Genomic DNA, 12879 nt, shown 5'->3' on the forward strand with positions numbered 1-12879 from the left:
GCATTTAGTATCCACCGCTGTCAGAGAAGATACTTGCCTAGATGGATACTGGTCTGACCTGGTATGACCATTACTATGTTCCTAACAACTTGTCATAAAGTAAAAGGACCCAACTGAGAAAGGGTTAAATTTATGTTGATGAATAAAACTGTCAAAGATGTGCCATGTAGACTATAAAGTTACACATGAAAAATTATCCAGGGTGACTTGCCTTTGGAAGCTTGAGGGGCGGCTCTTTGGACTCCTCCTCTTCATCACTATCTGAATCCCCACTCTGCACAGTGTTCTTTGAAGCCAAAGTTACGGATGATTCTTTTTTTTGCCACTCCAAAACACAATGGCGGACATTGCAGTAAACATTAAAAGCTGAAGGGTTGCTGTGTAATTTGATATCTGGTATGGTTATTGTACTCTCCAAGTTTTCTGTCTGAAAAACAATAAGATTTTATTTTTGGCTGAAAGTTAATTCTTCCATGTATAAAGTTTATTAAACTTTTCAAATTTCACTAAAGAGAAATATCAAAGTCTCACTATCCCTTTAGCCAGACAATGGTATAAAGTGGTCTAATATTTTATTTTCTCAAGTATGGATGCCCAGAACTCCATATGGCAGAGAAAAGCAGCACGTCGTTCATAATGCACAGTAATAAGCAATTTTCATCAGCACGTGTATCTTTCTTTATCATAACCCTAAATAACACACAAGTCTTCAAATTAGGAAATTTTACATGACACCATATGCTGCATAATACAGCAACAGGAAAACCACATGACAGGATTTCAGAATCAACTGAGAAAGACATGTTTTTGCCTTTTTATATTTAAATGTAATTTATACAACGACATGCATTTGGGAATCCAACTCATGAAAACAAGCAGGGAACCCTAGAGAAATGTTAAATTTGTTCTTCTGTGCCAGGGTTTAGGTTAACGCTAAAATGTGATTATGGTCGGAAAGTTGACTGCAGAAAAGGCACATTCATTCTAAACAGATGAGATCCCTATGTATGTATTCAAAGAATTTTCTGAAAAAGTTCATTTTTACTACCTCTTACTCATTAGAGCTGCAGAGCAAATACAAACAGGGGAAATAATTTTTTTTCCTGAGTCGCACACTAAACAGAATGTTAACTATGTTCCAACAAATCCTAGAGAACAGAGACTGATTCTGAGATCTCAGTTTGCGACTGCCAAGCCAGAAGTTAAAGCCATCATCATTTTACCAACTAGCTTCGCAAATTTGATATGGAACTCACTGAGAAGCGAACATGAAAACACATAATGCCAGTTTTCAGAGCATAACTGCTTTTTTAATAAAAATACTTGAAAAAATAGACAAATCTGTTCTGCCCAGATTGTCATGTCTCATTCAAAATAAAACAAGCTCCAGACTCAAAACAAAAATGTAATTTCTATAGAAGCAGGACATTAAATAGCATAAAAATTTAATACATATATACAGAAGTATATTTTGTCGATACATAAACTTTCTGAGACTGTTTGCAATTATTTATAAGCCAAATATATAGTCACCTCAGTTTTCAGCCCTAAAGCTGAATAAACTGGCCTTAATTATACAAATCAAAAGCAATTTATTTCATAAGCAATGCTTCCCCTTGTACTGCAAAACAATTGTAGGGCACATATCAAGGTTCTTTGGAGCATCTTCCACATAAAGCCAAATGTTACTGCAATGATAGCTACTGTGCGGTAAATTTGACATCTCCGTATTTAAACTCATTCTCACTAGAATTGCATGAGGCTTTGATCTATATATGTTGCAGCACCCACCCCTACTTATAAGTAGGTGGCCAAGTCATCTTACGTACATTCACATAACTTCAGAAGTCAACCCTTTTAGCACTAGACTAAGTATTACCGACTGTTTTCCTGCATCTTTACAATGAGCTGACCAACTTTCAGAAATTGTCTCCTGTCCTACTTTCAGTATTAAGCATTATGTTCTTTAATTGATAGTTTAGGTTTGAAACCTAAGGTATTCCAACCCATCTGTCCTTCTGCATTGAGCTAACACGGTCTCATTCTGCGGATGTACTCAAACTAGAACCCCATCAGTACAGCAGAGAGCTGATGGCAGAATATTTTCCATGAGAGCCCATTCAATTTGGAGAGTCAATGTGGTCCAATGGGCTGGGACTCAGGAGACTTGAGTTCTAGTCCCAATTCTGCCACTGATCTCCCATTTGACCATAGGTAGATCCCTTCACCTTGTTGTGCCTCTATTTCCCCTCATACTTCATCTTGTCTATCTGGACTGTAAGCATTTTGGGACAAGGAGTGTTTTGTATTGTGTTTGTAGAGTACATAAGAAAATGGAGCCCCAACACACTACTGTGATACAGATAAATAATTTTAGGAATAATCCACTATTCACCTTTGTCCTAAATGTACTGATCTTGAGGGCATACTATAAAAGTCTATCTTTTAGTGCAGGAGTTCAAAGAGGGCTGGAGGGCTAAGGGTGCAGTTTTGTTGAGAAATTGAAAGGAGATGTTGATTTGGTTGCCATTATGTTTTTATGTCTGGTAGCTATATACATAAGGGTGCTCATATTCATCATCACTGTATAATCAATGGCAAAGATGCCAAAAAACAGATATAGGTGAAAAAAATGCTACCACAGAATTCATTAAAGATAATCTGATAATCACAATGTCTATGAGGTATGCTAAAAATCACCTATCAAAAATGTTAATAGCCAGTCTGGCCCAACAGGGTCTGAAAATGAAGGTTACTTACTTGTAGCTTGAGTTCTTCGAGGGGGCGCTGTATATTTATAGTTATGAGTATTGCACCACCTAATGGCACCTAACAATAAAAACTTCTCCAAGCAATAACCGTTCAAGAGCTCCTGTGCCCTCTCCTATACCTCCCCTCAGCATCTCTGCAAGTTCCAAGGCTATGTAAGTGAGTGCAGTGCCCTTTACCACCGCAGATCCCTCCACTGCCAGCTCAGAGATTAAAAAGAGAGCACTCAGACAAAGCAAAAGACAGGTGGAAGTGTGTCTATGCAGAGTCATCTTGAAAAACTCTGGTTACAAGTAAGTAACCTCCATTTCTTCAAGTGGCTCTACATCCCACTCATGGGATTGTTTGATAAGCAGTGCTGAAAATAACCCAGAGGAGGAAGCAGAGTCCCAGTTGAATAGAGACTGATGCACCACTTTACCAAATCTAGCATTACCCCTTATAGCCAAGTTCAGAGCATAATGCTTAGAAAAGTGGGTACAGAGGTCCAGGTCGTCGCCCCGCAAATTTCAGTAACTGGAACTTGCTTAAGGTAAGCAAGAGAAGTTACCATAGCTGTAGTGGAATGTAATCATGCTGTCATGGATACAGGGATTTGTTAATGTGTAACATTCAACAATACATTTTTAATCCTTCTAGTGTCTGGAAAGATATGCTAAGAATCATGTGGGTTACAGGGTAAAACAGAAATAATCTAGACGATTTTCAAAAACTAAAATACCTGAACCGAAACAACATGCAAGAGCATTCTTGCAACCAAAATACATAAAACAGATTCCCCTTTACTAATATACGGCTCTGGGAAAAAATACCAGCAAATTAATTGTCTCATGTGAAAATCAGACACCACTTTTGGCAAAAACCTGGGATCAGGCCTAAGAACCACCTTAACTTTTTGAAAAGACATAAATGGTGGCTCAGCCATTAAGACATTTAACTTGCTCACTCTTCTGGCTGAGGCTATGGCAATAATGAAAGCCATTTCAAGAGATAAACAATACAATGAACAATCAGACAAGGGCTCAAAAGGGAAGTTCCTAAGTGAAGCTGAAACCAAATTAAGATCCTAAGATTTTTGCCTCACCCAAGGCACCAAACTGGTCCATTTCAAATAGTAGTTAACACTTGCTGGTAGACAGCTTTCTACGGTTAAGCAGTATATCCTACACCAACAAGGAACATGACTGCTCAAGAGCAGGCATGGTCAAAGTCAGGTAAGTGACTGTGAATCCGATGGAAAAACCTGCCCTCTTGCTGTTGCAGCTCTGGGCCGCTCACAAACAGCATGCAGGTCCCACCCTCAGTGTTCGTGTAATATAGGCCTGGTCCAGCAACTCTGACCCCAGCAGCCTGTCTGCAACACACCAGCTACACTCTGGCTTCCAGCTATTACATTTGAGGCTGTGAATCTGACAAAAAGTCAATCCAAGAAGATGTCTGAAACACTTGTGCAAGAGTAAGCAAAGCCCGGTCTTCTCTTTAAGGAAATGTATTGTCATTGGAAATCTAAAGCTCCTCTTTAGATCCTGAACAGAAATACATTATATGTGTAACGTTCTCTCCCTTTTTAGTGCCATTTCTCTTAATTTTCATATTTTATTTTACTTTGCTCATTCTCAATGTCAAACTGACTGACAATTTTCTCTTTCTTTTTAAACATTTTTTCAGAACATTCTGGTAGAATAACCCTTCACTTTCACGTTCAAAAACTTCTCCTTGAAAGGCAAAGATGAGGAGCTCCTCTAGGAAGATAGGACAAATTAATTTTCTATGCTTTGATTTTTTTTTAAAAAGTCATCATTTCTTCCCTGTACAATGGAACCTCATGATTCAGGTGGGAGGCAAACAGATTGGAGACTAAAGTCCTTTACAAAGAGATAAAATACATCTGGGTACAGTTCCCATTCTGAATGATCTATTTGTTCCCAACTAAGCCAGTCAGCTCTAACATTCATTTTTCCCTTGTATGTGAAGGGAGCAGAGAAGAATCTGCCAAAGTCATTAGCAAGTAACCTTCTCTTTATAAGAGCGTGGACCTTGCTCCCCCTCACCTACTAATGTAGGACGTTACCAAGGTATTTGTCTGTCATGACCAGTGTCCAAATATGGGAGCACTAAGCAGTTTGTATTGTTTGTTCGTTCCCTTATTTAGAGCAGATCCCAAGGAAGTCCTTGACCTGGTGTGAGCACCCCATCCTTCCAGACTGGCATCTGTGGCAATAACTTCCTGAGTGGTTTGCCTATCAGGAAGCCTGACTCAAATTGCTTGAAACCCACTATCTGATGGACCTGAGTATCCTCTTGGGTATATACCTTCACTGAAGGGTGGAAAAGAGATTGGTGAGGGAGGACAAGAGGACGCTCTGTAGCATCCTCACATAAGCATGGGTCCACTAGAGATTATCCACACAAGAGACTACTGATCTCAGAATAGACAGTGTGTGAGTGGATACTACCCAAGAGGGGCTGACCAGTTTTGATAAGATTCCTCAGTTTCTCCTGTTTTTCCTGTGATATGAAAACTTTCTGGAGAACGGCATCTATTCTCCTCTCTGAGGTGGGAAATTCACTGCAAAGGTGTTAAAAATGATTATTCTCCAAATGTAATCACAGAGCCATGGTACTGAAGCATCCTGACTGGTGCCGGCTATAGCTCTGACTCTGGATAAGGCTAGAAAAAGGAGGTCATCCAGGAAATAGGCAAGAATCCCATTCCTAGTATTAACACTACTGGCATTTTCATAAATATTTGCATGGCTGTTGCTAAACCAAAAGATAAGAGACCTGTACTGGCGGTGCTGTTCTCTAAGAGCAAACCACAAGAAGCATCTGTTAGACAGCCAAATTGGGACATGGAAGTTGACATGACTAGATCTGAAGGATGCCCTGGCCTAGAGTATCCTCGTTGATGGCGGTTAGTGTGGATTTAAGGTTTCATCTTGACTTTTGTTTTTTTTCCCTGAACCTTTTGAGATACCTTCAGACTGAGAACTGCCTTGCAGCCTTTGACTGTTGTGTTTTTTTTTTTTTTTGGGGGGGGGGGGGGAGAAGGGGAGGAAGAGTTTTGGAAATAAGAAAATGGAGTGAATGCACTGGTTCCTCTCTAGAGGATGAACAGATTCTATTCCTCCCATTCAGAGGAGATGAACGATGGCCATTTGTGTGTCTCATCTTTTCCCTTCCTTTAGCAAGGGAAATGGGATAAATTTGTCTCAATTTGAAAAAAATCCAAAAGACTATCCCCTTTGCACTGTTTCCAAAATCCATTTGTCAAGGGTCACCACTTGCCAGAACACTACAAACTGAAGCAGCCATCAACTACTAATCTGGGGCCCCTCTCTACACTGGGGTGTCTGCTAGAGATGCAGTTTGTTTTGAGGAATCTGAGGTTGAACCAAAGAACTCACCTCTGCCACCACATGCTCCGCTGGATCTGTTTCATTTTCCTCTTAAGTGTTTCCAGTGGGATTTTCTATATTGGCCAATGTAAAAGGACTACCTTGATATGGAGTAAGACCTGTAGTCGCTCCTATCCTGCTTGTTAGGAACTTGATCTTTCCAAGAAGTCCACTACCAGCTTACCCATAGGTTTGCCAAACAGCTTCCCGTCATAGTATTTTGAAGTGGTTGAGAGCAGTAAATCTGTGGCTCTCTCTTTCACTCCCAGGGCCACATGGATCAGCATACAACAGTAACTCCTCACTTAAAGTCGTCCCGATTAACGTTGTTTCGTTGCTGAACAATTCGGGAACATGCTCATTTAAAGTTGTGCAATGCTCCCTTATAACTTTGTTTGGCAGCCGCCTGCTTTGTCCATTGCTTGCAGGAAGAGCAGCCCACTGGAGCCAGCTGACGGGGGCTTGGAACCAGGGTGTACCGGCAGCCCCCATATCAGCTCCCCACTCCCCTAAGTTCCCTGTGCAGCAGCTGCCCAGCAGGCCATCAATTGCCAGCAGTTCAGCTGTCCCTCCCCACACTGTCATGTGCTGCTCCTGCCCTCTACCTTGGAGCTGCTCCCCGAGCCTCCTGCTTGCTGTGCCGGCAGGAGGGGCGAAAAGAGGGGCTAATGTCAGGGTGTCACCCTCCCCTCTGCTCCTGCACCCCGCTTACCCCATCTTCCATAGAGCAGGAGGGACACAGGACAGGGCTCAGGAGGGAGGGAGCTTCCTGGCAGTAGCTGCAGTCTCAGCTTGCTGATCTATTTAACAAGGCAATGTACTTAAGAGTGGGGTCAGCGTATTTAAAGGGGAAATGCGCATCTCTTTCTCACACACACGGTGTGTGTCTGTCTGCCATGCTGTCTCCCCTCCCTCCATTCGTGCTGCCTTGTAGAGTGTGAGGCTACATTAACAATGAGTTAACCTTTGAGGGCTCAGCCCATTGCTAGTTCATCATTTAACAGTAAGGCATTCCCTGGGAAATATCCCACCCTCTGACTTCACCACCTCAACCAAGCTTCACAATCATCATCGCTGTGTACCAGTATTAAATTGTTTAAAACTTATACTGTGTGTGTGTGTGTGTGTGTGATATTAATATATATTAGTCTTTTGTCTGGTGAAAAAAATTTCCCTGGAACTTAACCTCTCTTATTTACATTAATTCTTATGGGGAAATTGGATTCACTTAACATTGTTTCGCTTAAAGTCACATTTTTCAGGAACATAACTACAACCTTAAGTGAGGAGTTACTGTATCACATCTTTGCTCTAGCTGAGTACCAGAGGGCAACAAGGGAGGTGTCAAATATGAAGTCTGCTTCTAAAGACATCTTTTTTCAGAGATGCAACTAGTTTAAAAGCCTTTCTATGCTTCAGAGGTATTTCAGATTGTCAATCCATGCCAGAATTCCTTTGCAAAACAAACTGAGGTAGCAGGCAAGGCCTCAAAATTTTTCTTGTCTGATTCTATTCTCCTAATCTGTGAGATCCTTTGGCAATAGATCCCCATCTGAAAGACTGGTTGTGTTGGACTAGAAGGAAAAGAGCATCAACATAAGGAAAGGTTTCAGAGGAACAGCCGTGTTAGTCTGTATTCGCAAAAAGAAAAGGAGGACTTGTGGCACCTTAGAGACTAACCAATTTATTTGAGCATGAGCTTTCGTGAGCTACAGCTCACTTCATCTGATGAAGTGAGCTGTAGCTCACGAAAGCTCATGCTCAAATAAATTGGTTAGTCTCTAAGGTGCCACAAGTCCTCCTTTTCTTTTAACATAAGGAAAGGAGACCATATTTGATTTTGGATTGGGGCACATTGTAGCACTATTTGGAAACGCCGCTCTGCATTTTGGTCTTGCATGTAATCTCCCTTTCCTCTTTGATCATTTTTTTCAACCAGGAGGATTTACATAGCTATATTGTTCTAGTCTGGAACCAGAAAGGTTATATTGCTTAGTGGTCTCACTTTCTCTATTAGACTGGCTTTCCTCTTCCTCTCTTATAGGGATTTCCTGTAGAAGCAAACCCAATATAGATACTGTCTTTTTAAGTATAGTGATAAAATAATCAGTGGGAAGAAGTTTGTCCTGAACCACCTCCTCTTTATGATCTATAGAACAGAATCTAAGAGGTGACCCTCTCCCAAGAAGAGTATGAAAATTAATCTTTGTGGGAAGCAGATTCCGCTTTGTGTCTCTTAGAGCACCTCCCTGAGGCATCCACAGATTCCTCAGAAGACAATGTGGATGAGGGGGGTCTTTTTTCTTCCCATGCTCTTTGTCAGCTGGTCTTACTCCTCCCTTTTCTATCCATCTCAGGCAGATCGGTCCAGAGCAGGTTTGTGCTTCTTGTTGGCGCGATTAGGAGTCTGAGCACTGAGACCTCCCACATCCCTCTTTTAAAAAAAATGTTTCCTGTAACCATCCTCCTCAGGTGGAGATCAATTTACAAGCTCCCTGGAGAGTGGAAAACCTTTGTGACTGAATACACCCATGTATTCACATCTTACACACTACTTTGTACAATAATCTTTGTACAAAATATGGCTTGTGAGGGTATCACCTGAAAACTAATAACTCGCAGGTCAATAATATCATGGTGAAATGTATGCTGCAACATTATATGTAAAGTTACAAATTTCCCCTGCATGCTCAAACTCACATAGCCCTGATTAAGTAGGAATGGTTAAGCAAGTGTATCATAAACGAAGTAATGTGCGTTTCCTTCAATTTACATATAAGTAGTAAACAGGATCCTTGAGACAGCAAGAGGGAGACCAGGCAAATCTGCATTTCAGCATACAGAGGGGAGAAGAGCGAGCACGGGGTAAACCTTCTTTCTTGTTTGAATAATCTGCTTTGAGATGTAATCCTCAGAAAATCCACTTCAAGGGAGTCTGGACCATAAAAGTGAGGGGCAAAAACACACCAGACACTCCTCTCGCTATTTCACCTAAGATGACAAATGAACCAGCCCTTTGGAGGCAGATCCCAACTTGAAAATTCAGTCAGCTATGTTGCTGGGAACATGTAATAAGGATCTTATTTTGAAACAAGTCTAGTTTGCTAAGTTTTAGTTTCTAGTAAGTGTTTATTCTGTATCACTCTTGTAACCATTGCTGACTTTAATACATTATACATGTACTCACTTAAAATCTACTTCTTTGTAGTTCAATAACTTTGTTTCATTCTTTAATCAAAACTAACCCAGCGCTGCAGTTAAACTGAGCTGTTTGGTTAGCTCCAGTTAAAATAGCATATTCCTGTTGCATATTTGATCCCTTACAGGGCCAATGGACCTCTAATATTTGAACTGCCCAGGAAAGGGCTGGACAGTGAAGAACATACATTGTTTCATGTTCTCTGTGTATATAAAATCATCCTACTGTATTTTCCTCTACATGCATCAAATGAAGTGGGCTGTAGCCCACGAAAGCTTATGCTCAAATAAATTTGTTAGTCTCTAAGGTGCCACAAGTACTCCTGGTCTTTTTGCGGATACAGACTAACACGACTGCTACTCTGAAACCTATCACTTAAACAAAGTAGCTCTGAGTCACTGGGTGGTGGAAAGGCTACAGAATGGGAGAAGGGATTAGGCCTGAGGGACCATTTAGCAGGCTTTCCTTGTTCTCTCTTCTGGGTCTCTATCAGTGTCATCCCACCATTGCAGCAGCAGAAGTGGGGAGATGGACAGTTGCTCCATCAGAACTGCAAGAGAAGAGTCTGATGGCTATGTGGGAAACTTTTTGCACTTTAACCTACACAGAGTGTAGGGAAAAGAGGCCTACTACCCGCACCCAGCCCAGAAGATTTTCTTCATGGGACTCTCCCATTGCTTCTTGTGAGCACCACTGCTCAAGGAAGGGGATACAGCAGGAACCTCTGCTCTAGCCTGAGTCTGCACAGAAACAAGTGCAGGTCTCCATCCAGGTACTCAATCAGCAGTATCTTGCGTTTCCTTTCTTAGTAGTCTGACATGCTGCACTCTGCATGAATAAGCAGTGGAGTACATGGAGAATCCCAGTAACTATGTGGAGCAGCAGTGGAGTACATGGAGAGTCCCAATAAACAGATTCTGAGAGCCAGGAGATTTAAAGCCAACTAAAGGGGGAGGGGGGGGGGTTAAAATTTTTTGCGTTTTTTTTTTTTTTCAATGTGCTCTGAAGCAATGAGCTGATGTCATGACTTCCTCAAGCTGCAGAGGCAAACACAAAACTGGTAGACTTCTCAGATGTGGAATCAGACCTCTTATACCACTGACTGACAAAGTCCTGTCTGCCTCCAAGGCTGCATATTACAGAGATCCCAGTATCAAGGATCTGTGTACCTTATTACAAGAAGTGGAATGAGGCATAGGAACAAAACTTTTGCCGCCTCAAAGACAAATAAAGCCAGCTTAACACTTCACATGAAAATTATTGTAAACACGGACAAAAAAATATTGGAAACCAAATCATTTAGGTGGCAGATGCAGACTGTGAGGGTCAATTAGAGCACAGTCTGTACTAGTGGATTAGAAGCAGCTACAGCCTTCAAGATGACCTATGACTTCCTCAAGTACCAAGCCTTTCCACTGAATGTAATGGAAGCAAGAAAGGGGCCCAAGGAATCTGCTTTATTGTCAGCTTAGTGGAGTGCAGAGGTCTGAGATTCATCCTCCTGTTTGACAGTGACCTCGCTGAACCACCATCAAGGGAATAAAAGGCTGCCTTGGTCTGTTGCTGGAAGTAAGGTACAGAGCTGAAGAGATGTCCTACTTAAAGAAAGCACAAACTGCTCTTGAGAGATTGAGAAATGTTCACAGACCAAATACATCCTGTAGTGCTACTTAGACTTCTTAGTTTTGTCTTTTATCTTGGAAGCCAATCTGATAATGGAGGAGCTCTCCTAAGGTAACTGAAAGAAGGCAAAAGCTACCCTCTAATTACCAAACAACTGAAAATAGTTTAGAAATTAACTAAGTTTATATGAGTAAACTAACTATTTGCTGGAGGAAACAGTCCTGAAGATTAGCCCCAGGCTGAGTTAAGCATAATAGTATGGTAAGTATCCAAGGAGACAAGACTGAGCTCTGAGCTAGAGAAACTGTTCTGGTTTTGTCCTTCCAAACCCATCTTTCTGGAGTCTGAGTACCCACAGTAGGCTTGGTAGACATGGACAAGGTAGAGAATTGACGTGTAGTAAACTGTTCATTACAGGGGTATTCTGTTGCCTTTCAGAGTAGAAAATACAGTAGTTCTAACTGCTGTTTTTTTGCTGTGCTATCTGCATTACCTGATTTGAGCCATTTTTTGTTAATCAAAGGGATCCAGTTCCATGTCCACAGGAATACAGAACAGTTTAAAACTTCTTTAGAAAGAGCAAATTTCAGCAAAAACAATGTTCAATTAATCATATTAATTTAAATACTAAATGTTTTGGTATAAGTAAAGATAAAAACAAATCCTTTTGTTTTTGAATTTTTTAAAAGTTTGATTAATATTTTGTAATATATAACTATTGTTGTTTGCACTGTTGTTGTAGCCATGTTGGTCCCCAAATATGAGAGTGACCAGGTGGGAGAGGTAATATTTTTTATTGGACCAATTTGGTTGGTGAAAAGACAAGGTTTCAAACTCCACAGAGCTTCAAGTCTGAAGAGCTCAAAAGCTTGTCTCTTTCACCAACGGAAGGTGGTCCAATAAAGATATAACCTCACCCACCTTGTCTCTTTACTATATAACTAGACAATCCTCTGCTTTACCCTATCCTCAGTCTCTAATGGTCAAACAGTAGCTTTCCAATGCAGCAGAGTAAAATTTACAGATATCTTCTCATATTTAGTGCTGCTTAGAGCTAAATGGAGATAACGGCATAAAACGGTGTTATAAAGCTTAATGTGCTGTTCAAGATAGCATGAGGCAATCACTGGTGAACAACGGGGGAGAGAAAGCGGTAAGAGTCTATACCAAACTCCAATTCCCACAGATGGAGATAGGGCAAAGTGTTGAAATTCTGCCTCTCCTAACAGCTGAGGCGTAGGTTTCAAATTGATTAGACGCTTGGGGGCCTTGTCTTCCCAGCAGCAAATGTGGGGAAAGCTCTCCTCACACAATAATGTTGTCCTGTTATGTATACAGTAAAATTTTCAAGCTTTATGACTTAACAGATTATTTAACTAAGTATGAAAGAAATCGAATTTATAAACTATTTCTCCAAAAATATTTACTGTTATTTCACACTGAAACTATAACTACTAAATAAATTTTGATAAAATTATGCACTGAACCAAACAATTGCAGAACTCTAAGCTTGCAGCCAAAGTCATATTGTACACTCTGGATACAAACACTATTGTTTTTATTTCTTCAAAAAGACGACAGAAATAACTGTGTTGGTTAACATTCTTTTCTTTATCTGTCCCTCATCTGAAATTATTTTGGTTAATGCAAAGATATTTGGTCTATTTGAAATTGAACATATGGATCCACATCATTTACCTTGTTGCGTGTTTTCACTTTCAATTTAGTCTTCTGTTTCCTTTTCAGTTTTTTCTTGCTTAAGATTTTCTTACTCCTGAAAAAGTGAAACATTCATGAGACTAAAAATTAAATTTTAACTGGAAAAATGTTTTAGTAGATACTTGGCCCTGTTGCCTCTATCACCACACCCCCACAGGAAACAGCAGCAGC

General features: G+C 40.6%; 1 protein-coding gene across 14 annotated transcripts in view; it reads right to left on the reverse strand.

The window, feature by feature from the left end:
• The window catches only part of MYCBP2 (MYC binding protein 2), a 414963-nt gene that overhangs the window by 380732 nt on the left and 21352 nt on the right, over positions 1–12879 (reverse strand). For all 14 annotated transcript variants that reach the window (XM_073347171.2, XM_073347218.2, XM_073347180.2 and 11 more), the window contains exons 2-3: positions 12688–12763; positions 212–427 (exon numbers count right to left, since the gene is read on the reverse strand). In XM_073347171.2, coding sequence (XP_073203272.1) covers positions 212–427; positions 12688–12763 — 292 coding nt within the window. The remainder of the gene's footprint in view (positions 1–211; positions 428–12687; positions 12764–12879) is intronic.

This window comes from Lepidochelys kempii, chromosome 1, assembly GCF_965140285.1.
Source record: "Lepidochelys kempii isolate rLepKem1 chromosome 1, rLepKem1.hap1, whole genome shotgun sequence".
Taxonomy (NCBI): domain Eukaryota; kingdom Metazoa; phylum Chordata; order Testudines; family Cheloniidae; genus Lepidochelys; species Lepidochelys kempii.